The 27,579-nt window shown below is 43.0% G+C and overlaps 1 protein-coding gene across 5 annotated transcripts in view; it reads right to left on the bottom strand.

Annotated features, from left to right (window-relative positions):
- LOC121290931 (1-phosphatidylinositol 4,5-bisphosphate phosphodiesterase beta-1) overlaps window positions 1-27,579 on the bottom strand; it is an 802,698-nt gene that overhangs the window by 316,701 nt on the left and 458,418 nt on the right. For 4 of the 5 annotated variants that reach the window (XR_005945906.1, XR_005945910.1, XM_041211986.1 and 1 more), the window contains exon 4: window positions 2,227-2,367. Coding sequence is in view for 3 of the 5 variants with exons in the window: in XM_041211986.1 (XP_041067920.1) it covers window positions 2,227-2,367 (141 nt within the window). In the remaining 2 variants the exon portion in view is untranslated. Of the gene's footprint in view, window positions 1-2,226; window positions 2,368-7,215; window positions 7,249-27,579 lie in introns of those variants that run through there. The other variant, XM_041212003.1, reaches the window with a different exon arrangement.

The raw sequence follows: 27,579 nt of genomic DNA, 5'->3' as shown, positions 1-27,579 counted from the left end.
AGGCAATATAAACTAAATTGTATAATTTTAGATTTTTTTCCTTAGGTCTATAAATGAAGACATAGAATACATCTCAAGGTGTTGTATAAATGTAATTATTTTCTTTTTTATTATTGTATTCATGACAGGAAAATCAAAATGCCATTGCTTATACTCTTCATCATTGAGGACACCCCCTACTGCAGTTACCTCAATAGCAGCACAGGCGGTGTAGAGGTATTGGACTGAGAAAGTTAGTAGGGTTGATATGAGATTACTGCATGGAGACATAAAAGAGATTCATAAAGCTGTATAATTTGTACTGCATAATTTGTGTTTTGTTGAAAACAATACAAACGGAGTTGAAAACCATCATTAACATAAATCGCCACTGACACTGTTCCAGAAAATAGCCTAAAGCACCCCTTTTAAAGATTATTTGCTGCAAGACTTTGTTTACTTGCGTCCCAAGCAAACATTCCTGCTGTAATCACTAATCCTGTCCACAAGAGGTCACAGGAAAAATCCAGAGACACAATTGCTTCAATTTAATAAAACCAAATTCAACTGTCCCCTTCAACAGAGAGACCAAATCTGAAATAAAAACCGATAATGCTGGAAACACTGGGTAGATCTGGTTGGATCTGTGGTGGGATTAAGAGAGATGAGGAAGTTACTGACCTGTAACGCCAACTCTGTTTCTCCCTCCAAAGATGCCCTGCCTGACAGGCTAAATATTTCCAGCATTGCCTACTTTTATCCGTATGATACAGAGGCTGTGAACAGTGCAGTATTAAAGCACAATTCTGTTGCAAATTGCGTGAGCTGATTGGTACAACACAGCACCAGAACAGATCAGGATTATGTTCAACTCAAAACCTGAGCTTATTTTCACAACATTATTGTAATGGAGGCTAAAATAATAAAAGGGATCTGTGTCCATTTTCCTATCACAGCTCTGAGTGACTGAGAGCCAACTACAGGTGACTCCCTAACTCTGGGAAGAAAATAGACATTTTTCTTCTACTCCAAAAAGTAAGAAATCATTCAGTAAATTGTACATTTTAATATCTCAACCAGAACAAGTTTGAAAGATAATTATTGTTGACACGATATATTTTTAACTGATGCTTGTGGCTTTAAGACAATTGGCCACAGGAACATACAAGCTTCAACTTATACACTATTTTTACAGATATGTTTTTTTCCGTTGTTTGTGCGTATTCATAGCCTCCTTTTGCTCATTGTAATGAAACAGCACAGAAAAAGACCATTCAACCCATCATGCCTATGCCAGCTCTTTGAAAGTGCTAGCCAATTCATTTCATAATCTTTCTTTTCCCCATAGCCCTGCACATTATTCCTCATCAAATATTGATCCAATTCTCTTGTGAAAATTATTAATGGTCTGGAGTTTGCAGCGAAGCAACAGCACTAGCCGTTGACCTTGAAGAAAGTTGCCCGCAAAGATCTAGTGATCCTCGTGGCTTGGTTTTCCCCTTTCCCAACAGCAGGTTGCATCTGACACAAAGTCATTGAGATCTCCAGACATGCAGCAAAAATGATATCATCAAACAGGGTAAGCAGCCAATCACATTGAATAATGCACACAGGCAGCAAACCAGGACGTTAATCTCAATTTTCATAGAATAACATAATAAATAATTACTTTTGATTGGATAATGATGTAAGCTAAAATTTCATTAAAACATATTATTTGTTTCAAAATTGTCTTATCATAATGGAGAGATTTGCTTTCCAGAGCCAATGAGGGTGTTTATCAATCATTATGATGCTACAACACTGTTACAAACCCAGTCACACCTCATTCAATAAGGTGCACCTTGTGTATTACTGAAAAAAGAGACACGTCGAAGCTTTGCATCTTGCACTCATTAGGACACTCGCAAGAGTACCAATACAAAAGGGATGATAGCAAACTATCTTATCCAATCACAAAAAATGGAATATATTAATAGAATAGGAAATAATTTATAGCGATGTCTTCTTTTTTGAAAACAAAGTGACATTTCAAATTTGGAACTAGTTTTGCAGCACCATGCTGAGGTTGGAAAGGTAGGCAAGCTGTCTTTCAATTCACTTTAAGGCAACAATGATATTGATAACTGCAGGTACTCAGGAGCCAGCAGAAAGACATGAGGTTAACCTCATCGGAAACATAACGCCACCATTCCAAACATGCCTGACTGCGCAGTGGAGCATGAGAATTTTGAAACGCACGAGTACCTTTGCTACGTCTTCCTGGAAGGCCATGAAGTTGAGATAGGAAATGTTGACCAAGTCTGGGCCGTAAACCACAGTAACCATCCTGTTCTCCAGCCGATTTCCCTGATTTCCAACATCCAACAACTCTCGGAGCTTGGTATCCTGCTCAAAAGAGAATGGGGAGAAAGTGGGAAGTTGTGAAATGTGTCTCCAGCTTAACAAAACGATTATTCAACAGCAGGCAGATATGATCACTACCATTATATCATTCAAAGGGATTTAACTCATCATCTTAATGTATATAGGCATATTTATTAAGATTCATGGAAGTTTTCTTTCTCCTTCAAAGAAAACCTATTTTTTCCTCTCTCAAGTTTAGAGATGTCAATCCTGGGGGCTGAAGCACATTCTGCTTCTGGTGTGAGAATCAAGTCCTCCCTTTATCAAACACACAATAAAGCTATTTCTTTTCTTGCCTATGTCCCAACAACAGTAAGAACACCACCTGGTGCATATGTAAGAATCGTTGAACTGAACAGCGCTCACCTAAACAGTCTTTCTCAATGATTTGTCAGGTTGGCATCAATTTATGTCAGAACATTTTTTTAATCCTTCCTGGGATCTGGGGGTGTCATAGCCCAGCATTTATTGTCCATCACTAATTTCCCTTGTCTAGAGTGCATTTTAAGAGTCAACCACATTGCTGTGGGTCTGGAGTCACATGTAGGCCAGACCAGGTAAGGACAACAGATTTCCTTCCCTAAAGATCATTAGTGAACCTGATGGGTTTTTACAATAATTTGCAATGGTTTCGTGGTCGTCATCAGGCTTTTATTGCCATATTTTTATTGAATTCAATTTTGACCATCTGCCATAGTGGGATTCAAACCTGGGTCCCCAGAGCATTACCCTGGGTCTCTAGAATACTAGCCCAGTGACATTACCACTACGCCACCACCTCCCCCTCAACTGTGTGCAGCTTTTGAACCTTAGACTTTGGCAATGGAACTGAGATTTCACAAACCTCAAATCCTTTTACAAAGGGCTCTTATTGTCAGCAGAGTGAAGAAACCTACATTCTACCATTCCTGGTCAGGCCCAAAACCTGGTCGCCATAGTGACCGAACAGGACCCTGTATCTACCACTTGTTACATGAATGTTAATTTTTTTTTCTTTCATGGGACAAGGGCGTTTGTTCCTGGCAAGATCAGCATTTGTTGCCCATTCTTAATTGCCCTTGAACTGAGTGGCTTGCCAAGCCATTGCAGGGCTAGAGTCAAACACACAACTGTGGATCTGGAGTCAGGTCAGGTAAGGACAGCAGATTTTCTTCCCCCAAAGGGGTATTAGTGAACCAATCAATGCTAGTTGTGTTGTCATGTTCACCATTGATTGTGACTGGATTATATTCCAAATATATTAATTGAATTTAAATTCCACCAGTAGCCTGGGCTGCTGGATTACTGGCCTAGTGACATTACCATTACACCACCATCTACTCGTGTATCATGTTCCTTTCTTTGGTTGAATGAAGTGTTAACCTAAGACACCCTTTGTCTATTTAAGTGGATCACATGACACTATTCACAGAAGACAAGCCTTCTTTAAGTGTATTGACAGAATCACAGAATCATACAGTGCAGAAGAGGCCCTTCGGCCCATTGAGTCTTCACTGACACGTGAGAAACACCTGACTTACCTACCTAACCCCATTTACCAGCACTTGGCCCATAGCCTTGAATGTTATGATGTGCCAAGCGCTCATCCAGGTACTTTTTAAATGATGTGAGGCAACCCAACTCCACCACCCTCCCAGACAGTGCATTCCAGACCGTCACCACCCTCTGGGTAAAAAGGTTTTTCCTCACATCCCCCCTAAACCTCCTGCCCCTCACCTTGAACTTATGTCCCCTTGTGAACAGCTGCTCCCTATTCACCCTGTCCATGCCCCTCATAATCTTGTACACCTCGATCAGGTCGCCCCTCAGTCTTCTCTGCTCCAACGAAAACAACCCAAGTCTATCCAACCTCTCTTCATAACTTAAATGTTTCATTCCAGCAACATCCTGGTGAATCTCCTCTGCACCCCCTCCAGTGCAATCACATCCTTCCTATAATGTGGCATCCAGAACTGCACACAGTACTCCAGCTGTGGCCTCACCAAGGTTCTATACAACTCTAACATGACCTCCCTACTTTTGTAATCTATGCTTCGATTGATAAAGGCAACTGTCCCGTTTGCCTTTTTCACCACCCCACTAACATGCCCCTCCGTCTTCAGAGATCTATGGACACACACGCCAAGGTCCCTTTGTTCCTCAGAACTTCCTAGTGTCCTGCCATTTGTTGAATCCTTCCAAAGTGTATCACCTCATACTTTTCAGGGTTAAATTCCATATTCAAAGCTGAGATAGACAGATTTTTAATCAGCAATGGAATCAAGGGTTATGAGGAAAAGGCAGGAAAGTGGAGTTGAGGATTATCAGATCACCCATGATCTCATTGAATGGCGGAGCAGACTCGATGGGCCAAATGGCCTACTTCTGCTCCTACGTCTTATGGTCTTCTCTTAATGTCCTGTTTAATATTCCTGTGAAACACCTGGGGCAGGATCTTTAGGCCGGCGAGCGTGGGGGCGGGGCCTGCTTGTTGACATGTAAAATGATGCAGGATGATGTCGGGTGGAACTCCCAATGTCACCCCGCATCATTTCCATTTTCAGGCCTGGGGTGGGGGTTGCAGCTGAATCAGCTGTGTGCCCGCCGACCTGTCAACGGCCAATTGAGGCCACTGAAAAAGTAATTGAAATAATTAGTGGGCCTGCCCATCCAACCTTAAGGTTGGCGGGCAGGCTGGGAGCCCTGACAGGCTTCAGAGAAAGCATCAAACCTCTTCCACGGGCGGGATGAGGTTTCATGAGGGTTTAAAAAAATTTGATAAATGTTTGATTAAAAGTGATGGACATGTCCCAACTCATGTGACAGTGTCAAATGAGGGGTCAGGTCAGGGAAATGTTATTTTTGCCCCTTCACCATTTTTAAATTTGGTGCCGATCTCCCTGAGGCAGCACTTAGCCTCAGGGAGATGAGTGCACTCTCGGCTGAGGGATTCCCACCCCCAGCTCACACAGGGAGCGCATAGCGCTTCCTGGTGGACGTCACGCCCACTTAAAATGGCAGTGCGTCCTTAACTGGGGGCGCTGATCGAAGGCCTGTCCGCAAACGTCCGCTCCTGCACTAGGAGGGAAAATTCTTACCCTAGAAATGCTTCACTATATAAAGGCATCATATCAATGTAAACTGTTGTTGTCTTAGTCAATATTTATCTGTCAACTAATAGAACCAAATATTCATACTGCTATTTGTAGGATACTGCTTGTGAAAATTAGCGACACTCTGCAAAACAACAACACCACTTCAAAAGTAAATAATTGGCTGTAAACATGGTTTTGGATATTCTGATGGCATAAAAGGCACTGCATGAACAGAAGATCCTTCTTTCCTTTAAACAGAGGGTGGTAAATTGGATTAATGTCCCATTAAAATGACAGGGAGAGAAAATTGACAGAAATGTGACACGTCTTCATGTGATAACATCATGGGCAGCATGCGATGCCACTCAAATCCACGAACGGAAATTATTCAAGAAAAGTTAATCAAGCATAACCTTCCATCTGAAACAAAAAATAAATGTTCGGAAACACTTAGCAGACCAAGCAGCATCTTTGAAGGGAAGATTAGATGTGGATCCTTTGTCAAAATAAAAAAAATTCATCCACCTCTCTGATGTTGCCTGACCTGCTGACACATTCCAACATTTCCTGCTTTTGTTTTAGGCGTACAGCTTTCTGAAAATCATGTTCTACTTCTGTTACAACAATGACCATGCTTCAAACATACTTCACTGGTTGTGACGTGCTTTGGAATGTCCCAAGGTCATGAAAGGGCTCTATAGAAATGCAAGTCTTTCTTTCTTTTCAACTGCTGCAGAAGTCTATTTTCCATTGAAAATCCAATTTAAGATGGTCGACGTTTATATGTGGATATTAACATTCTTCCCTAACGACTCTTTCACCCTTTAAGAGGCTCCTTATAACCTTACTCGTTGACCAAGTTTTTTGTCACCTGTCTTAACATCTGCTTTTGTGGCTCAATGTTACTTCCTGCCTGATAATGCCCCACGTGAAGCACCTTGGTGTTTTACAATGTTAAAGGTGCCATATAAATGCAAACTGTTGTTGTTGATGTTTAGATGCTGCTTCAGTACCTCAAAATTAAAACCCCACAGCAGCACAAAGCGCAAGGCCAGGATTTATGATCCAGTGTTTTATTTTGCTGCCTTTACTTAATTGAAATGCTTAGGCTCAGTTACAAAAAAAATTACCATTTGTTACCTGCACACACCCAACACTGAATAAAAAAAAAGTCATCTGTGTAATTACTGAGATAAAAAGACTGATTTGTTGTGCCCGAGCCAATTAAGACCAAGGTTTCATCAATTTGATTGCAGGTCTCTCAAACATTATCAATCAAACCTCTCTCGCTCTAAACTCTAAGTCAAAAGCTTTTGTAGATTAATCTGTGAGAAAGTTCTCACCTTGAATAAACCCCCACAAATCCACTTCAAGGACAAAAGCCCAGGAAATTTCTATAAATTAAGTGACGGCTCTGAATGAAGGCACAATGGGCAATGGTGCCTTGCCATGTGTAAAATTCTATATTGAAGGAGTGTGTGGAGCAGACAAGTAATGAGATGAATGGGGCTGCAGTCTGCCACTTTACCCTCAATCCTTTATGAAAAAATGTTGCAAATTAATATTTTACTAGATTACAAAGCATTTTCCAATATTTACTTAGTACTTTGTTCCATTTGCCCACTAGTGGCATTCAAACCTGCTTTGTGTATTAAAGCACAGGGCTGTTGAAATCTCAGCGCTGAGCCTAAAAAGGAATAGATTTCTTATCATGTCGAAGAGAAAGTGGAAATAATTCAACAAATTTCAACTTTACCTTAACATTGCTCCTGTCAAAATAACCTACATATTGCTGGCAACTTTTCTTTTGCAGAGAGCATCACAATCCAAGTTTTGATTAAAGAGGCATCAACCTGAAATGGTTAACTCTGTTTCTCTCTCTCCACAGCTGCTGATTAACCTGCTGAGCGTTTTCCAGCACTGCCTGTTTTTAAGTCAGATTTCCAGCATCTGCAGTATTTTGCCTGCATTTCTTCATCACTGCTATCATTGTTGCTGTAGAAACTAGCTACTTGGAAGACAATGAATTGGGTACATGTATATCAGATTTGCATGGTTCCTTCAAAACCAACAAGGTAGCAGAGATGACAGGCATCTGTTCACAGCTCCTTCCCCTTTGACAGTGATGTCAAGGAATGAGACTGTGGGGGTGGAATTTTCAGCGGTGATGCTCTCCTGGCAGTCTACTGTAGCTTGAGTGGGAGAGCCAGAGTGTGGATGAGTTTCCCAGGGGTTTCCACCGGTCCACTGCCAAAATTATGGGTGGCCCCCTGTGAGAATTCCCATGGAAATTCAAGCTCTGACCTTAATGGAGCATTGTTCGAAGAAAGAAAGAAGAAAAAGGAAGACTTGTATTTGTATGGTGCCTTTCACAACCTCAGGGTTATGAATTTCGGGCCATTGTCTCACCAGCAGGCGTGCTCAGGTGGGTCAATAAAACCGGTTATGATGCGGGGATGGGGGTGGGAGGCAGGACTGGGGAAGTAAGACAATTGGGAATTTTGTTTTCTTTTCCTGCCACCTTTGAATGGATGGATAACTATTTGTTATAGCTTAAACTAATAGGCACTTTAGAATAATTTAACTTGTACAGCGTATATGAATTATGAATATTAACATCATTCCGACAAAGGCAATCTGAGGGCAAAGTAGTCTTGAAAGTGCTGCACCCATTTTCAATTACTGCGAACTTTATCGGCAATTCCACTTCTCGCCTTGTGCAAAAGAACAACTGCTGTGCTTTCATTATGAGCACTGTTCCCCATAATCACAATACATGCAAACCTCATGAGAACAGACCTCACCTGCCCCCACTACCCCACCGCTACCATCGTGACGTGCTGCTTCCATTGTCACAGCTGTAGCTGAATTTCTCAGAGATCAACAGATTATTGATCCAACTGTAACAAATACCCCTTTTACAACTCTCAGCCGAAGATTAAATTGCAATCTCTTTGTGAGCCAATTAAAATTCTAAGTGTGTTGCTGCTGTCTGTGTGCACTGCGTTTTCATATTTATGTTGCGAACTGGTGGCTCGCACCGAGGTCTAATTCTTCTAACTTATCTGTCACTTTCATTTCACCCCATCCGCTGAGAGCGTTGTGTTTTGTCGGTGCTTTCCTTTTCCATTAAGCTAACAAGTCAAAGGAACCTACAGCTTATCAGCCAATAAGACCTCCAAGCCCCACCAACAGAATACACTTTACAAATTGAACTGGTGGAATTCAAAGATGCCGATAGGAGGCTAAAGCTTTTTTCTTCACAGGCTGCTGACGCATAAAGGGATTGTTCGCCTCTCGCCTTTTGCTTTGCTTTGTGAAGGGCTCTGCTGGGCTAATATATCAACACAAGCCAGAACGTCCCTTTAACTTCAGACAGGGGGCGCAGAAGAATTTAGGGGTCCTCACGATTCTTGTTTTTATATTTTGAAACAAGCTGCTGCTGTGCAACTTCCCTTGTAATTATATGCATCTCAAAATTTGGTACGTTGGCTAAATCAGCGTGAATCAGTCAACAATTGGAATTGCTGAAGATACTCAGCAGTGCCTCTGAGCAGTCACTGTTGAGCGAACACAAGTCTGTAATATCGTCCATTCCTAGGAATTCTGTGACTACCAAGCTGATCAGTAAAAGATCACTTGTGCCGATGCAGAACAACAACTTGCATTGATGTAGTGCTTTTAATTACACGCTATTAAAATCTGGGCGACCCCACTTTTTTTTTGCAAAATTAACAACACTCTGAACGTAATCAATTATTGTTGTTTTGCAGTGATTGGTCTGGCAAAACGAAATGCTTTGTTGAGGCAGCTAACATCTGATTTATAAAAGGATTCTTAATGGGCCTATACGCAGCACAATCTGAGCCGTTATTTGCACTCTGGTTAACAGAATTGTATGCAGCAGGAGCAGGTTAAAGCTAGAATTGGTGGGTTAGAGGCAGGGATAAAAACAAAAAAACTGCGGATGCTGGAAATCCAAAACAAAAACAGAATTACCTGGAAAAACTCAGCAGGTCTGGCAGCATCGGCGGAGAAGAAAAGAGTTGACGTTTCGAGTCCTCATGACCCTTCGACAGAACTGTTCTGTCGAAGGGTCATGAGGACTCGAAACGTCAACTCTTTTCTTCTCCGCCGATGCTGCCAGACCTGCTGAGTTTTTCCAGGTAATTCTGTTTTTGTTTTGGGTTAGAGGCAGGTTTGTGTCAGGAAATAGATTTCTGAGAAATTAACCCACTCCCACCCTCTCACTCCCCAACCAAACTTGCCAGGTTTTTCATGTTAACATGCGTCTCTTAGAGTAGGCAAAGTGTGATCAGTTTTGAAATGCAGCCTAAAGACATCTCCTTCTCAATGATTTAACTAGCCAATGAGGTAAAGCAATTGGGTCCCACAGTGGTATGGGTGCTAATCTTTTACCCGTCAGCATTTAAGATCAAATCCCGCCCAGATTAACAGGACGCCAACCTCCTTTCTGCAGGCTACAAGGGTTTTAAATAGAATTAGCTAAAGCGGTTGTTGTGTTCAATTGTTCGGTGTCTGATTTTGTATGTCTGTTGACTGTTCTCTGTGCTGTGTGCTGTTAGTCAAGCCTGTGGGTGGGGTTTGAGAAAGGGAGCTGAGCTAGAAGCTTGTGGCTGCAGACAAAAGCTTTTGGAATAAAGGGCTGAATTCCACCCCCCTCCCGTGGGGGTGAAGTTGAATGGCGGGCGTGCACAGGCGCGCTTCCAATCGGCGCCCCCGATTGGGGGCCTGGCCTGCCCAGCGTGACATCTGCACGGAAGCGCTATGTGGGGTGGGGTGGTGGAATCCCAAAATCAAGAGTGCAGCCTCAGGGAGATCGTCTGTAAATGCAAATAAACTAAAAATTGAAAAATAAAATTTCCCTAACATGTCCCCTCATGTGTTGGGACATGTTCCTAATTTTCACAAAAACTTTATTAAAATTTTTTAAAACCTACATGAAACTTCATCGCGCCCGTAGATGAGGTTTCATGTTCTTTCTACTTTGCGCTGGGGCTCCTGGCTGACCTGCCAATCTTAAGGTTGGACAGGCAGGTCCTTTAATTACTTTCAATGATCCTGTCATTGGCCTCAATTGGCCTGTTGACAGTTTGGGGGGGGCGTGCAGCTGATTTTGCTGCGCCCCCACCTTCCTGAAAATTTAAATGGGGCGGGATGACATCAGGAGTTCCCCTCGATGTCACCATGCGTCATTTTACATGTCAGTGAGCGGGCCCCTCCCCCAACTCGCCAACAAGTAAAATCCTACCCAAAGTCCTGTTTGCACGCAGAACCTGGTACGTCATCTCTGCATATCTCCAAGGTATAAAAAGCAATAACAGTCTCAACCCAAGTTCTTGGTTGGTTTGAGCCCACAGCTCAAGAAATCCTCAAGATGGCACAATTTATTCCTAAGCTAGTAATTTAGTTCAGAGAGGACGGGCTGAATTTTTTGACTGAGGCTGAAGTCCCTCTACTGGGAGCTGAGAGTGGAAACTAACCCCACTCCAGCCAGAGGTGGGACCTTGGGAGATATGTTCCTGGCGGCAGGCAATTAAGTGGCCTCCACTGAGGGTGCTGTGCACTCAGAGGGCTGGCGGCTCAGCAGCGCCACTGCTGGCAGGTGGCCATTGTTGAGATTGCAGCTGCATGGAGAGAGCACCGCAGTGGCTGAGGGGTGTGTGGTTGGGGCCACTAGCACCGTTGCGGCAGGGTGGCCCCTCCATGGGCTGGGGAGTGTCCAAAAAAGTAGTGTTCCTGCACCTCTGGAGCCCACTGGAAGGTCATGAGGTTTCATTGGTGGATCCCTCCTCCCCAAATGGATAAAATTCCCATGGAAGTGGAAAGTGTTCCTTAATTGGCCATTTAAGTGGTTCAGTTGGGCTCCAGGCAAATGGCTGACCTGCCACTTTTCCCAGGCAAAATCACATGACGTTGTCTCTGCCCAGTTAAAAGGGGATCCAGCCTTTGTGAATGACCAGGGCTGGAGGTGGGTACTCCAGTTTCGTAGGTTATTTCTCCCCCTGGTATGTCCAGGCAGACCAGCAAAGGAGCAGGCAGAGGGAATAAATTGCATTTACCGGTTGGCAATGAATAAGGTAGAATGGTACATCTGAGAACATTCCACAGCAAGATCCAATCAACGAAGATGATGAGGTTCAGAAATGCTCAGGGTAAATAAATGCATCAAATGACTTCAGTTTAAACCATAAAAAAAACACTCCAAATCTAATTCACGTGGAATTTCAGATGGTTTACGGACCCGGCCCAATGCACCTATTGAATAATCTAGTTGTACCAGCACTTTCATTAAAGCCAAAACCATTATTGTGAAAAAAATATTTTTGATAATTGCTTGTCCATACGCTGTTCTGTTTGTATTGATAGGACTGTTGACTTTCAGCACCAATGATCAAGACTAAATATATAAACTTCAAATATCAATATTTTCTAAAAATAGATTATTCCAAGAATCCTGTCTGAAAGTGCCACAGGTGTACAGTTTGAAATAAAATAGCTATTTCATTCTTTCATTATCAGTGGACCCAGGGGCCTTCTATTACCAGTTTGCAAACATTGGTTGGGCCTGGTTCTGTGGGTGCAAAGCCACACAACGAGAAGTGACCAACTGAACAATTGTCACATGGTCAATTGGGATGTGGCCTGGATAGAGTGGACGTGGGGAAGATGTTTCCATTAGTAGGAGAGCCTAGGACCTGAGGGCACAGCCTCAGAGTAAAGGGAAGACCTTTTGGAACAGAGATGAGGAGAAACCTCTTTAGCCAGAGAGTGGTGAATCTATGGAATTCATTGCCACAGAAGGCTGTGGAGGCCAGGTCATTGAGTGTATTTAAGACCGAGATAGATAGGTTCTTGATTGGTAAGGGGATCAAAGGTTATGGGGAGAAGGCGGGAGAATGGGATTGAGAAACTTATCAGCCATGAGTGAATGGCGGAGCAGACTCGATGGGCCGAATGGCCTAATTTCTGCTCCTATGTCTTATGGTCTTATGGTGATCAATCATGCCATGATCAAACCTCCAGCTTTGCTACTCCCCAATAGTGCTATCAAAATCACCTTAATAACAGTAATTAAAAATAAATCATCAATACTGAAGGGTTGATAGCCAGGGACCACAGATTTAAAATGATTAGCAAAAGAACTCAAGGCGACAAGGGGATTTATTTTTTTTAACTCAACAAGTGGTTAGTATCTATAATACATTGCCTTATGGGGTATACAGATTCACTCATACCCTCCAAAAGAGAACAGGATAAGCACTTGGAGAAGAATTGCAGCAATACGGGGAAAGATCCAGGGGGATTGGGTTGCTCTTCGAAAGAGCTGGCACAGCCTCAATGGGCCAAATGGCCTCTTTCTCTGCTGGTCCTATAATAGGTGTTGAAAAACAAAGTCATCAATTTCAAACAGCTCATTAAACATTCCACACACATCAGGCTTGTGACTGATAATGAATGCTTAACCAGAAATTCCAGCGGCCGTCTGTCAAATTTGCAAATGCAACAGGAATCATTTTGACAAGAAAAGATATTGATTCTCAGCCAGCCTATTTTGAGCAGGTCTGATTTAAGCCCAGTTACACTATTGCATATTGTAACCGTATAACCCGCTTAAAAGGCTACTGGCAAAATTGATTCTCATTTCCTCTTCCAAAACTTGTCCCTGTGGGAACTGCATTTAAATGCTGAGTCATAGAGCTATGGCCAGCAAATGGAATATTTTGTATGTTTAAAAAATTGCAGAGTGCGATGAACAGAAATTTTAGGCATAGTCTATTTCGTAACTAGAAGGCAAAATACTCCATTTATCTTTGTACGGAGAGAATCCAGCAGCACATGTACTTACTTCAGAGATATTCCAGGGAATGGTAGAAAGTGTCAAGAATATGTCAATCGACTGTTTGTTTTGTCCCAGAGCATGCAGTGCAATGACATCATGACCATTGCCGCTCAAGATTCTGCAGCAAGGCAGAATACAAGGGTAAACACTGAGGATGACCACATACAGCAGCACAGTCTGGAAATTTTGTGGTGGCAAATACACTAGTTAGCGCTGCCGGAAACATGCTGGGTTTTGTCAAAGTAAAATTAATAATACTTTATGCACAAACCAAGAACTCTCGAATCTTTGTTATTTTTAGTTGCCCATTTTAGTTTTACTAATAAAGAGTACTAGAGGAGGGAGGAGGAGGAGAAGGGTTGTTAGGCCAGGCGTTGCATTTGGAGGAGGAAGGTCGCTTAATTGAACCTCCAGGAATATTTCTAACTAGAGTTGACGTCCCTACTCCCAGCCCTTGTTGTAACCTTCACATTGATGCAGCCATGCTGATATGGCCTTATATAGAACAACACTCAAGAAGCTTGACACCACCCAGGACAAAGCAGTCCACTTGATTGGCACCACGTCCACAAACATTCACTCCCTCCACCACCGACGCACAGTGGCAGCAGTGTGTATCATCTACAAGATGCACTGCAGAAATTCACCCAAGGCTCCTTAGGCAGCATCTTCCAAACCCATGACACTACCATCTAGAAGGACAAGGGCAGCAGATAGATGGGAACACCACCACCTGGAGGTTCCCCTCCAAGTCACTCACCATCCTGACTTGGAAATATATCATCGTGCCTTCACTGTCGGTGGGTCAATATCATGAAACTCCCTTCCTAACAGAACCGTGGGTGTACCTACACCACCTGGACTGTAGCAGTTCAAGAAGACAGCTCACCACCACCTTCTCAAGGGCATCTAGGGATGCGCAATAAATGCTGCCCCAGCCAGTGAAGCCCACATCCCATGAATGAATTTAAAAATAAAAATCCCTAAGCTGATGCAAGCCCTGCAATGAAGCTGCCAGAGCCAACAGTTCAAAGACTTCTCACAGCAGCAAAAGATGCTGGAAAGACTCCACAGGTCAAGGGAGGATAGAGGAACAAAGAATAAACAGGGAGGGCAATGACTCGGTGGAAGGCAGGAGTGCTTTTTTTATTCATTTATAGGATGTGGGCATCACTATCTAGGCCAGCATTTATTGCCCATCCCTAATTACCCTTGAGAAGGTGGTGATGAGCTGTCTTCATGAACCGCTGCAGTCTATGTGGTGTAGGTACACCCCCAGAGCTGTTAGGGAGGGAGTTCCAGGATTTTGACCCAGCGACAGTGAAGGAACGGCAATATATTTCCAAGTCAGGATGGTAAGTGGCTTGGAGAGGAACTTCCAGGTGGTGGTGTTCCCATGTGAGTGCTGCCCTTGTCCTTCTAGATGGTAGCGTTCTTGAGTTTGGAGGGTGCTGCCTAAGGAGCCTTGGTGAGTTCTTGCAGTACATCTTGTGGATGGTACACACTGCTGCCACTGTGCCGGTGGTGGAGGGAGTGAATGTTCATGGATGATGCCATTCAAGCAGGCTGCTTTGTCCTGGATGGTGTCGAGCTTCTTGAGTGTTGTTGGATCTGCACTCATCCAGGCAAGTAAAAAGAATATTCCATCACACTCCTGACTTGTGTCTTGTATGTGGTGGACAGGCTTTGGAGAGGCAGGAGGTGAGTTCCTCAACACACAGCGTGATGGCAAAAGGGACAATGGGTGCAAGGCAAAAGTGGGTGATAAAGGGACAATAAAAATAACAAAATTTCGACCAATTCTTGGTTCGTGTAATACTCAAAAATGGAATTAGTAATTTTTTCTTGTGAAAAACCTGACATGATTCCTGCAGCTATAATGAATGCACCACAACATTTGCATTATTGTGCTGCAGAGTGTGGCCATCCTCGCTGTACGTGTTTGTTCCCCCTTGCTGTAAGCTCTTGAGCAGGAATGGTTATGATATAATTACACTACATGTGGGCGAGCAGAACTAAACAACCACTTTATTTTCATTTAAGAAACAAGAGTGTTTAAAAGCTAATGAAAAGAAAAATACGTTTTATTTAATTGCCCTTTGAATTTTCTCCTGGATTCCTCACAGCAATGTCCTGGAGGTTGAAAGGTATATTGGGCTTGGGGGCAAGTGAGGCGTGGATGTACCAGAATGATGCCTGGGCTCCAAGGGTTAAAGTGTGAGGAGAGATTACATAAACAGAGGTTGTATATCCTGGAATTTAAGAGGTTAAGGGGTGATTTGATCAAAGTTTTTAAGATACTCAGGCTGGAGTATAGGGGGATAGGGTTGGGGAGTCAAGAACCAGGGGGCGTGATCTAAAAATTGGAGCCTGACATTTCATGAGTAAAATTAGGAAATACTTCTACATGCAAAGAGTGGTATCAGTTTGAAACTCTCTTCTGCAACTGTAGGTCAATTGTAAATTTCAGTTGTGAGATTGATAGATTTTTGTTAGCCAAAGATATTAAGGGATATTGGGGAAAGAATGATATAATAAATGGAGTCCATTGAATGGCTGAATAAACTTGAGGAGTTAAATGGCCTCTTTGTTCTGATGTTCCTATGCTAATGCCTGTGACTCTGTGACAATCCCAGAAGTTTCTCAGCCTGAGTTGGAAAGTGAGTGAGTAATGTGCTGACGGTTACTGTTTAGCGAGTGTAGGTGTTTCATCAGTATGGGGCGGGAGAGGGGAGGAATGACTGCAAACGGCAAATTAGATCTGCAGTACATACCAAAGAAAGAAAAAGCACTTATGAAATTATTCAAACACTAGACCTTTATCAGATAGAATCTGTGAAAAAAAATGAAAGCATTGCTCGGATTCCTCTTCTAATTCCTTGCTGTTTAAACTGAAAGGCTTGTGAGTAAAAATAAGTCAGTGTGTCATATTCCATTTAAAATATTGGATTAAAATACTAAAGGGTTTAATTTGCTCTTTACACTATTTTCAGTAGCTGAGCTAATGTGCTCAGGTTGAATTCTGTCCACATTGTTTTAACACGAGCCTTAAGCTATTTAAATTAAACAGTTCAGCTACATTAAAATAGCACTGATTGGAACTTTACAATTGCATGTTAACTCATGCGCTAAAAATAGTGCTGGAAAGAGATTACACCTCTAGTCTCTACCTCTGAGATCAATAGCAGGGTAAAATGAGACATTATTATGATTAAGATTGAGGCTTGCCATTTCATTTATTGGCTCAAGGGAATTCTGATGAATTGAACTGTCAATAATATTTAGAGAGTTTAGTGTTCTTTCCATTTAAGTCCGTGACATTCTATGTATGTTTCAAAAGGCAATGTGACCATCAAATTATATAGCATATTGATCTGGATCTTGTGAAGGGCAGCTGCAGCAAGGAGATGAGAATTCAGAGGTAAGGAATCCAGAAGTGTTCCGTTCAACATAATTCAGAGACGGTATAGTTTCCAATTTTAGCCTTGGGTTATTCAGCAGGAATGGGGAGCCCACAGCCAAGGTGGGGATGTGAGTGGTCAGTGGCACACCACAGAAGGTGGCACCTGGCTCATGAGCTTACAGTGCACATGCCACCACATGGTACATGACGTCAGATTGGGATACATGGCAGGAGATGGAACAAGCATTCAGTCCAGCATACACAGTGCAAGATGAGCTAGGCAGTTAATTTAGAGCATGAAGCAGAGGGATGGGGAATTGTTGGCTTAGGGTATACAGTACAACTTGGGGCATGAGTCTCTACTTTCTGGCACACAGTAGAAGGTGAAAAGTGAGCTGTCAATTAACGAATGCTGTATAAAATGGAGATGACACCTTAGTTAAGTGTATATATAGCATGAGATGGGATGTGAATGGTCAAATAAGGAAACTGAATGCAGGTTTGTATAAAAGCCGTCAGTTTAGGGAAAAGAACACAAGGTGGAACATGAGCTGTCACTGGGACCAGGGATGTCATCATCAACTTTCCTGATAGCCTAACATTCTGCACATGCTAAAAACCAGAGAAGCAGCACCCAGAATAGTTCTGTTCAGATATAAGCAGCCTTTTAAGAGAGTGCAGTGTAATTCATTGGCCAGAATGAAATCGGGGGGGGGGGGGGGGGGGGGAAAGGGGATTTTAACCCTACCCACATAGCTGAAGCCAGGGGCAGAATATTACGTCCCATGGGCGGACGAGCGTCCCGACGTCATCGCACTCGCATGATATTCCGCTCGGCAGGCGCGTACCAGAGTCAGAAGCGCGCCCGCTGACAATTAAGCGGGCAATTAAGCCCATTAACGATGCTATTGTCTCCGGTTTTTTGTGACCTGTCCAGCCTTAGGGTTGGCGGACGGGCCAATCGGCAAAGGCGGCCTTTACATTTTTTGCTAAACCTCATCCAAAGGCAGAATGAAATCTCCGCAATGAAAAAAAATAAAAATAAGTAACTGTGGACAGCATCTTTATCAGTTATATTTTTGGGTGCTTGATTGCGATGCATGGACATTTTGTTTTGCAACATTTTAAACCTTAGTTTAATCATTTGAAGGTCTGCAGCTCCCTGAAGCAGCTGTCTGCCTTCAGGGGACTCTCTGGCAGCGCCCACCCGTGCCCATGGTGACGTCATCGCCAGCCCCTCTTCCTGCCCCCACCACCCCCCGCACCACCCCACCAACCCCCAACAGCGCACGTTTAACTCTGGCTGACCATTAAGTAGCCAGCCAGCACGAAAACATCACTGGGGGCTGATCGTGGTCAGCGGTCCGTTCCTAGCTGCTCCCGAGCCCATTGATAGCGTACGCCCGCCAAAGGTTAAACTCAGGCCAAGGTCAGTGCACAAATAAAACACCCTAGATCGTTTTTTCCACCCAGCAGGCTGGCCTGGTCCCTCTCTCTCTCTCTCTTCAGGTACCATGTCCAAAGAGGATGTTGGACCTCCATCTTAATCCCTGATCCCACCGTTTCCAATTTTAACGGAGGCGCCTGCTGGGCAAGTTGCTAAACTGACCAGCCAAAGCTAACTAAGTTCTAATTCACACATTTTAGTCGGGGTCCGCTTGCACCATGAGGTCTCGATGATTTTAACTCCAACCTGAGTGTCTTTCCCAACAGATGAAGGCCAGTGTGAAGTACCGTAGAATCGAAAAATCTTATAGCACAGACAGGACCCTTCCTTAGCCACACCTTAGCTGTTTACCTCATAACACAGCAAATTAGCTCTCTTCAAAGCATCAGGAAGCTGAAGGGACCCTGGGGTAAGTTCTTTTACTCTCCTTTTGGGGCCCATAAGGGAGGGTGAGGTGTACTCTGCCCCCAAAAGCAGCCACGCCCCTCTCCCCCTCCATCCCTGCCACCAAAACCCCCTTCCTCATACTTATATAACTTGTCTGGTGGCTCGCAAACACATCCTGCCTTCTTCCTGCCTGCTCCAGGCAGGAAATGGACTGGTGGCATGTTAATGAGATCTGACAGTTATAATCACCATGGCTACGGGTGAGCTGGAAACAAACTGCAGCCTGCCCAAAAATGGCCGGCAGTTAAAACCCCTCCTTAATTTTACTTGGGGGACATTCCAGTCCAATTGTGACCTGCTGCTCTTCGTTTGAACGTGTCATGAAAAATGATTAGAAACCTTATGGTATAAACTGTTCTTGAAGCTTGGGGGGCCAATAGTTCCCCATTGCTTTCTCTATGGCAATATCTCAGCCAATCAGAGTCCACTTGTCAACCAATCAGCACCCTTTTCTCCTGTGGTATAAATTGTTGTGATCATTTGAAATTTGGCATTCTTGCAATTGTCCTGATGAGTGCAAGGCAAAAAGCTTCGGCTCTCTTTTTTCAGCAAGATTCCACTTCTGCACTACCAAATGACTGGGGCAGTAACTGCACAGCATTTTACACTCTGCTTCACTTTCTTTTCCATTGATCTAAAGGAGAACCTTAACCCTACTGATCCTGGAGACCAGGCCAAAGTAGCTTCCAGTGAACCGAGCTCAGGCTCCTTACAGCTGGAGTAAGTGGTGCCACGATTGCACACAAGATGTTTACAATACCCAGAGTCAACAGCACGTCTTGACACAACAACAACTTGTATTTATACAACATCATTGCCGTGGTAAAATGTCACAAGAGGCTTCACAGGAGCAATTATCAAACAAAATTTGACACCGAGGCACATAAGGAGATGTTAGGACAGGGGACCAAAGGCTTGGCCAAAGATGTAGTTTTGATGGAGCACCTTAAAGGAGGGGTGAGAGAGGTAGAGGTGAAGTTTAGGAAGGGAATTCCAGAGTTTAGAGTCTAGGCAGCTGAAAGCACAACCGTCAATGGTGGAGTGTTTAAAATCAGAGTGCATAAGAGGCCAGGTTTGGAGCAGTACAGGGATCTCAAAGTGTTGCCGGGGCTGGACAAGGCTACAGAGATGGGGAGGGTCAAGGCCATGGAGGGATTTGTAAATGTAGATGAGAATTTTAAAATGGAGCCCTTGCTGGACTGGGAACCAGTGAGAACAGGGACGATGGATGAATGGAACTTGACACGAGTTAGAATACGAGTTTTGGATGAGCTCAAGTTAAGGGTGGAAGGCCAAAATATATATTTTCTTCACTCATGTTAATAGACATGTGTCAAACTGAGATGCATTTTAAGCAAATGTTACTGCTCATTTATGCTGCAGAATGGTTTATTTGTTCAATCATGAAATGAACGTTATGCATCTTTTATAATATATCTATCTGTTTTGTCTCTGAATGAAAGGTACTATTTCCTCGAAAGAAAAAACAACTTTGGGTCATGAGGACTCGAAATGTCAACTCTTTTCTTCTCCGCCGATGCTGCCAGACCTGCTGAGTTTTTCCAGGTAATTCTGTTTTTGTTTTGGATTTCCAGCATCCGCAATTTTTTGTTTTTAACAACTTTTAATGTTTTATTGGTAATCAGGCAACACATCGCCGACAGACCTGTAGGACCTGTGCTTAATTTGCAATGCTCCCCCTCCACACCCTATTTGAAACAGATTTACTGCACTCTTCCCTCTGGTTTTTGCATCATCATTTAAAGCTGAATGACCATCATTAGGATCTAATAATGTTGACCTCCTGATTTATGCCCACTGTCACATTCAAGTACCCTGCAAACTATCTGATTTGAAAGGATATTTTGTTATCAGCTTAAGGTTACAATACAGACACTGCAGCTATCTGAATTCATACTATCTACTTCAACAATAACCAAATAACAGTCTGGCCCTATTTTTCAATGTAGCCAGATGTGTTCTTATTCTTGTAAAGCAAGCAGTTCTATTTTATGAACCCTCTAGTCTTGATAACTCCCCCTGCAGTAAAGTTAAATTATAACTAATCTCAATTGTTTAGATTTGTTAAAAGCTTTAGTGCAACACTAAACCAGATTTGGAAAATTTTGTTTTCAGACAATATATCATATACAATACAGGCATTTAAGGAAAAGTAAACATTTCCGGCCAAAATCTGCTGGCTGCCTTTTACATGATCTTGATAAACAGAAGCTGTATCATAAACAGTTAAGTCCATCCAGCCCTCACCAAATATCTGTACTAGCACAAGTTCCGAGTTGGTGCGAATGGATAGCTGCAGCAGAGATGGAGGTTGCCTTCCCCAATCTAGAGGTAAGAGGGAGTGCTGGGACCAACCACAATGTCCCACAGTCTCCTTATTCAAGATGAAACTAAACCAGCACAAGATATGTCCTCCTTGTTAAATCTTCCGGGGAGAATTGGGGAATATCTTCCCATTTTGTGGAACAAATTAGCAGTGGGCACAGTTAATCAAGGCCAGGTGAAGTAGTCAAAGGGCAGATTCCTGATGTGGCAGAAAGTGGAAAGGTTTTGAGATGGGAGGTACATAAGAAGTCTTAAATGAGGATCTAAATGGAAGAGTGAGGTGTCTGGGCTAAACTACCCTTTTCTCATTCCTAAATTCTTCTGAATCTACAAATACATATTGAGCCTTCTATGCATGCTCTTCAATACTTTCTTTCAATGGGAATGAGTACCATGATTGGAATTCAAACTGCCAGTTTAATATTGGAAGGAAAACTCCGACTACACACGTTCAGATTACTGTAGATTACTTTATTCCAACACTCAAGTGGACAGAAATGCCATTTTCCAGCCATTACTTTTATTCACCTTTCCTCTGTAATTTACTGTAATGAGCACTCTACTGAGCATGTAGAGCACTCTAACAATTCCCATTAGGCCAATTGAGCTGCTTTTACTTCTGCAATACCGGCTGGTGCCATCGTGAAAATCTGCTAAGCAGAACTAAAGTACTAAATTCACAGGACTGTTGCTGTCTCAAAAGCAGCTTGATTCAGAATCGGATTATAATGCTGGCGTGAAATTTATTGCAATCACATCCTACCACTCTTGCGCTAAATGTGTATATTTGTGTACTGTATAGTCATGCCAATCACAGCCAGTCACTGGTTCATATTATTTGACTTATTAACCCTGTAATTCTTACTCCAATTTGGTCTTTCTTTTCCTGAAACCATTGGCTTTTGCTAAGATACAGTTTTGCCAGTGCTGTCCGATCCCCAGAATCTCACCCTAATGACTATTCTTCATACAGAAGCCAAGACATCAGCAATGAAGTCAAGATGAAGATAAAATACCTTGGCCATTCATCAAGAATAATCTTTCTTCCATGTACACAAGACACAATTAACTTTATCTAAAAAGAAATAGTCTCTTAGGTGATTATAACTCGTAATTGTTTGTGCAACTGAGGCATTCAAGAGGGCATTAGATGATTATTTAAATAGAAACAATGTGTAGGATTATGGGGAAAAGGCAGGAGATTGGCACTGAGTTAGAATGTTCATTCGGAGAACTGGTGCAGGCACGATGGGCCGAATGGCCTCCTTCTGCACCGCAACAATTCTGTTATTCTGTGAAACACACAGCACAGGTAGTGACGATTCTGGGGCGGGTTTCCTTGCAACTGTTAGATACCGAGGAGAGTGGAAATACAGCTAAGTGCTGATCCTGAAATGAGATGAATGCCGTGGTAAAATAGCATGTTGAATCTCGTGGTGTCATTTTGACAATTGAATAATTTAAAGTGAAAATACATTTTCCTGGAATTGTGAATGAAACAGTTAAATAACAAAATGGGTTTCAGCATGGTTAGGAGGTAATCCAACTTGCATAAGTTCTGTTAGAAGCATTTTGTACAGAACAAATCTGAATACTCATGTGAGTCATACTCAATTTCATCGGAGTCAGGAACTTCGCCACTTGCCTTTCAGTCTCTCACATTACATTTGATTACGTCTCTTATTAAGCACAGGACGTGAATAAATTTGCTCTTAAGTCAATGAGTCCGGGGCAAATTGGCTGGAAATGGATGTGCCTAATATACTTCTTTGACTCAGAGGTGACTTGCAAAAGGACAAAAGCAGACATTTTGAAATTGAGTGCCAGAATTCAATAAAATCAGCCTTTGAAGGTCCTAGCACCCTGATGACAGATAGTCAATGTTTTGAACAGAGAAGCAAAGTGCTTATTCTTCACTTTCAGCGAAACATTTCTAATCCGACGCTTCCGATTTCACCTCCACCGCACAATGCATATTAATTTTTAAAAGGCAGCATGAGCACCCACCAGCATTGCCTTTCAAGTACACTGTGAGCAGTGGCACTTTCTTAAACTTAAAAAGGTACATTATGCTGCAGCCATATTCCAATTTTGCTCTTTCAGTGAGATAGGGTTGCCAACTATGATTAAATGTATTCCTGGAAGTTTCATCACTTGACTTTTCACCATGCTCCGGCCATTTGTCGGCCAACAAATCCATCCTTGTGACGTAACGTCTCCCTACACCAATTGGAAAGCAAAAGGACTCATAGCCCAGTTGGATGATGCTTGACAGTTAGCCAAACAGCCTTTCTTTTCCCATTTTCAATATTTTTTAGTATCTGGTCAAGAGAAATGCTCAAAGAAAATGATTTTTAAAAAAAAATCTTTTTCATGTCCTGATGATATTTCTCCAGGATTGCATCCTACATGGTTGATAACCCTAAAGTAAGAGTAAGAGATATACCTCATGAAATTATGAATAATCTACTTGACTCAGCTCTTTTGCCACCTCACATTGCCTGAACATTTATTAGCCATCATTTCACAGGCAGCTGCGTGTGTCGCAAATTGGTACAATACCTAAGGACTGTATGCATTAGGGAGCCATTCTTCAAGTGCATTTTACTCTTAACTGTGGTGAAATCTTTTCCAGTCTTCCTGCATTGCCAACACAATTCAACGGGAATATTTGAGCAGCAAATATTTATGTAAGATAAGTAGGAATTGAAAACGGCAGGAACTGCAGAGACTTAGTGAGTTAGAATACCTTTGCTCACCTCTGGAAAGACCACACTGGTACAATAGGAGATGCTGCTCTGATATTTTAGCATACAGGGAGTTTCGTATCTAACCTGGCCTTGGAATGCACAAAGCAGAAAAGATTTTTCCTACATTAAGACTCTGCACCTTGGTGAGCACAAGGAAAATCACACTTTTTTGTCTTAAGACAGCGTTGTCCCATACATTCCCTATTAGTCACATCTGGCTAATAGGGAATCCAGATATGATTAATAAAAAAAATTAGCAAAAGGCACTGACAAAGGGCGTGTGATTTTTGCATGCTGTGCACATTTATAAGCATACGGACAAGGAGCAGGAGTAGGCCATTCAGCCCCTAGAGCCTGCTTCGTCATTCAATAAGATCATGGCTGATCTGATAGTAACATCTAGTCTGCATACCACCTACCCTGATAACCTATTACCCCCTTGTTTACCAAGAATCTATCCACCTCTGCCTTAAAAATATTCAAGGCTCTGCTTCCACCACCTTTTCAGAAAGAGAATTCCAAAGACTCACAACCCTCTGAGTGAAAAAATTTCGCCTCATCTTCATTTTAAATGTGCGACCCCTTATTTTTAAACAGTGGACCATAGTTCTAGATTCTCCCACAAGAGGAAACATCCTCTTCACATCCACCCTGTTAAGTCCCCACAGGATCTTATATGATTCAATCAAGTTACCTCTTACTCTTCTAAACTCCAGGGGATACAAGCCTAGCCTGTCCAACCTTTCCTCATAAGACAACCCGCCCATTCCAGGTATTAGTCTGGTAAACCTTCTCTGAACTGCTTCCAGCACATTTGCATCCTTTATTTACGCATTAATCTTTCTGTGCATTCTTTTGTAAAGTGGTAGAACATTATTTGATTATCACGAGTGTTTTACTTCCTTGGTTACAGAATGGCAGTGGGTGATTTTAAGTAAGTATATATGTGGCATTCTCTACTAAAATGAGTGCACATGACTACACTGGTGTCGCCACACGTCTGGTGGACAACACTTGTATGAAAAATGTTCCTATCTAGATCCATTATATTCTTTCCCCTTGAGCTGGTCATTCCTGTCAAGCGAACTGACCCACTTGTTATGACAATGGCAGCCTACACTACATAATGTCACCTTCCATTTAAAGTAGCATTTCTCTGATTTATATAACCCAACCAAATACAAAATTAAAAAACTACCAATCAGTCAATATTTCAAGAAAAACCCCACCACAGCTAAAAGCATGTGTGAGACCCTGTATTAGGAATATTTAATTGCCAACATCTAACGTACTGTAAGAACAGTGTGCTCTATGTCAATGATATAGGATAATGAGCTCAATGATGAAGAACAGATGCCATCATAATCAATGGAAGCTTATTGAGGGTCAATCATTAATCATTAGGTGTATATTATATAGAGGGACAAGACAGCTGGTTTTCTCGAAAAAAGTGGGCTACCTAATTGACAAGGTACGTGTTGGCCTCATTTGCTCTAGTATATTTAATTTGGGACCCACGTGCTTTTCAATAAGTACTCCAGGAATCTTATATCAGCTAAATCAGGTGCATGTACAGTCAGTCATTACATCACTGTTAATGAAGCTTTCAAGATTGGCTTGAGGTGAAAAGCAGTGACATTATAAAGGACATTGTGTCATTTCGACTGGTGAACAGAGGGAGAGTAAACCATAGATTGCAATTTATATTTATGTGACTTTTATGCACTGGTTCGTGAATTTAGATTGTCTTTGTCAAAATAATGCATACAAGAGAGTTATACCAATTCATTCACCAGCGTAGTAAAAACAACAAAGTGCAATTTCACCCTCAGCATTCACATTATTTAGGAAAATTGAAGAATTTTCCACCTAGTTATGGTGATGAATGACTCTCAACCAAAGAACTGAAAGAGAAAAAGATTTGCATTTATATAGCGACTTTCACAACCACCAGACACCCCAAAATGCATTATAGCTAACTGGGCACTTTTAAAGCGTGCAGTTTCCAGGGGCAGGGTCCCTCGTTCAAAGGCACTCACTCCCTGATCTTGGGACCACATTGGGAATAAGGGCCTGCTGAGAGCCAACCCCACCACTCCCACACCAGTCCCTGCTGCCAAGCCCCTCTCCTCCACCACCCCCGTGACCTCTACCCCACCATCCCTCTCCCTCCATCTCCATCTCCATCTGTGGCCTCGGGCGGGTGCATTACCAGCAGCAGCCACCACCTCCCCAGTGGCGCTGCCGAGCAATGAAGATGATGGGGGGCTTCTGCAACTCCCCACTCCCCTCCCCCACCATGGCTGGCATCCTTGATCCCAGGGAAGGCCCGCTGCTGCCCAGTTAAGTGGCAAAGTGGCACTTAATTCGATGGGCTTCCTGAAAAGAGGTGGTGGGGTTTCTTGATGGTTCTCCAGCTGGCAGGGGAGATCCTCGTAGCCCACATTAAATTTAAATTCCGTCCCTGGAGCGAGTTCATAAGTCCACCGCCTTCTGACCCAGAGGTGAAAATGTTATTAAATGAGTCACCAGTGAGAGATGACCCAATAAAGCGCCACGGATGGAGCAATCTGAATGATTGGTCACTGGGTTACACTGCCAAGTACCTTGATCCCAGTGCTACTTTTTGATCAAGGAGGATTTGAACTCTGAGCCCTCGTAGTCCAACTCTCAAGGTTCCAGGCCTCTCGGTTCTACGTGTCGTTATGTTCTATTTGGCTGATGCGATCTGTTTTAAACGTTTTGGGCTTGGAGGTTTGGGGAGAGGTGTTTCTGGTCATGTTACCTTATCGGTTAAAAAGTTCTAAAATCATGGGTGGAGTTTTGTTGATGCTATTTCAGTGCAATCAGGCACTTACCTGGACAGCAAAGGCGCCCCCCACCCCCCCCAAAACCCCGGGCCAAGTCCCCAGACAGGCCGAAAACCCGACTCCTGAGAGCTGGCGGCCAATCAATGAGGGGATGGCCGTGGATCCACAGACAGAGGTGAGTGTGGCCGAGAGGGGGTTGCAAGAAGGGGATCGCTGGCTAGAGGTGTGTCGGGGGAGGGCGGGGTCCAACAGCAAGGCAGGGGATAGCTTTCTGTGGAGAAGAAAAGAGTTGACGTTTCGAGTCCTCATGACCCTTCGACAGAACTTGAGTTCGAGTCCATGAAAGAGTTGAAATATAAGCTGGTTTAAGGTGTGTGTGTGGGGGGCGGAGAGATAGAGATAGAGAGAGAGGTGGGGGGGGGGGGTGGGGGTTGTGGTTGTAGGGACAAACAAGCAGTGATAGAAGCAGATCATCAAAAGATGTCAACGACAATAGTACAATAGAACACATAGGTGTTAAAGTTAAAGTTGGTGATATTATCTAAACGAATGTGCTAATTAAGAATGGATGGTAGGGCACTCAACGTATAGCTCTAGTGGGTTTTTTTTTATAATGGAAATAAGTGGGAAAAGGAAAATCTTTATAATTTATTGGAAAAAAAGGAAGGGGGAAACAGAAAGGGGGTGGGGATGGGGGAGGGAGCTCACGACCTAAAGTTGTTGAATTCAATATTCAGTCCGGAAGGCTGTAAAGTCCCTAGTCGGAAGATGAGGTGTTGTTCCTCCAGTTTGTGTTGGGCTTCACTGGAACAATGCAGCAAGCCAAGGACAGACATGTGGGCAAGAGAGCAGGGTGGAGTGTTAAAATGGCAAGCGACAGGGAGGTTTGGGTCATTCTTGCGGACAGACCGCAGGTGTTCTGCAAAGCAGTCGCCCAGTTTACGTTTGGTCTCTCCAATGTAGAGGAGACCACATTGGGAGCAACGAATGCAGTAGACTAAGTTGGGGGAAATGCAAGTGAAATGCTGCTTCACTTGAAAGGAGTGTTTGGGT

The sequence above is a fragment of the Carcharodon carcharias genome, chromosome 2 (assembly GCF_017639515.1).
Source record: "Carcharodon carcharias isolate sCarCar2 chromosome 2, sCarCar2.pri, whole genome shotgun sequence".
In the NCBI taxonomy this organism is placed as follows: domain Eukaryota; kingdom Metazoa; phylum Chordata; class Chondrichthyes; order Lamniformes; family Lamnidae; genus Carcharodon; species Carcharodon carcharias.
This window is presented reverse-complemented; position numbering and strand designations above follow the sequence as displayed.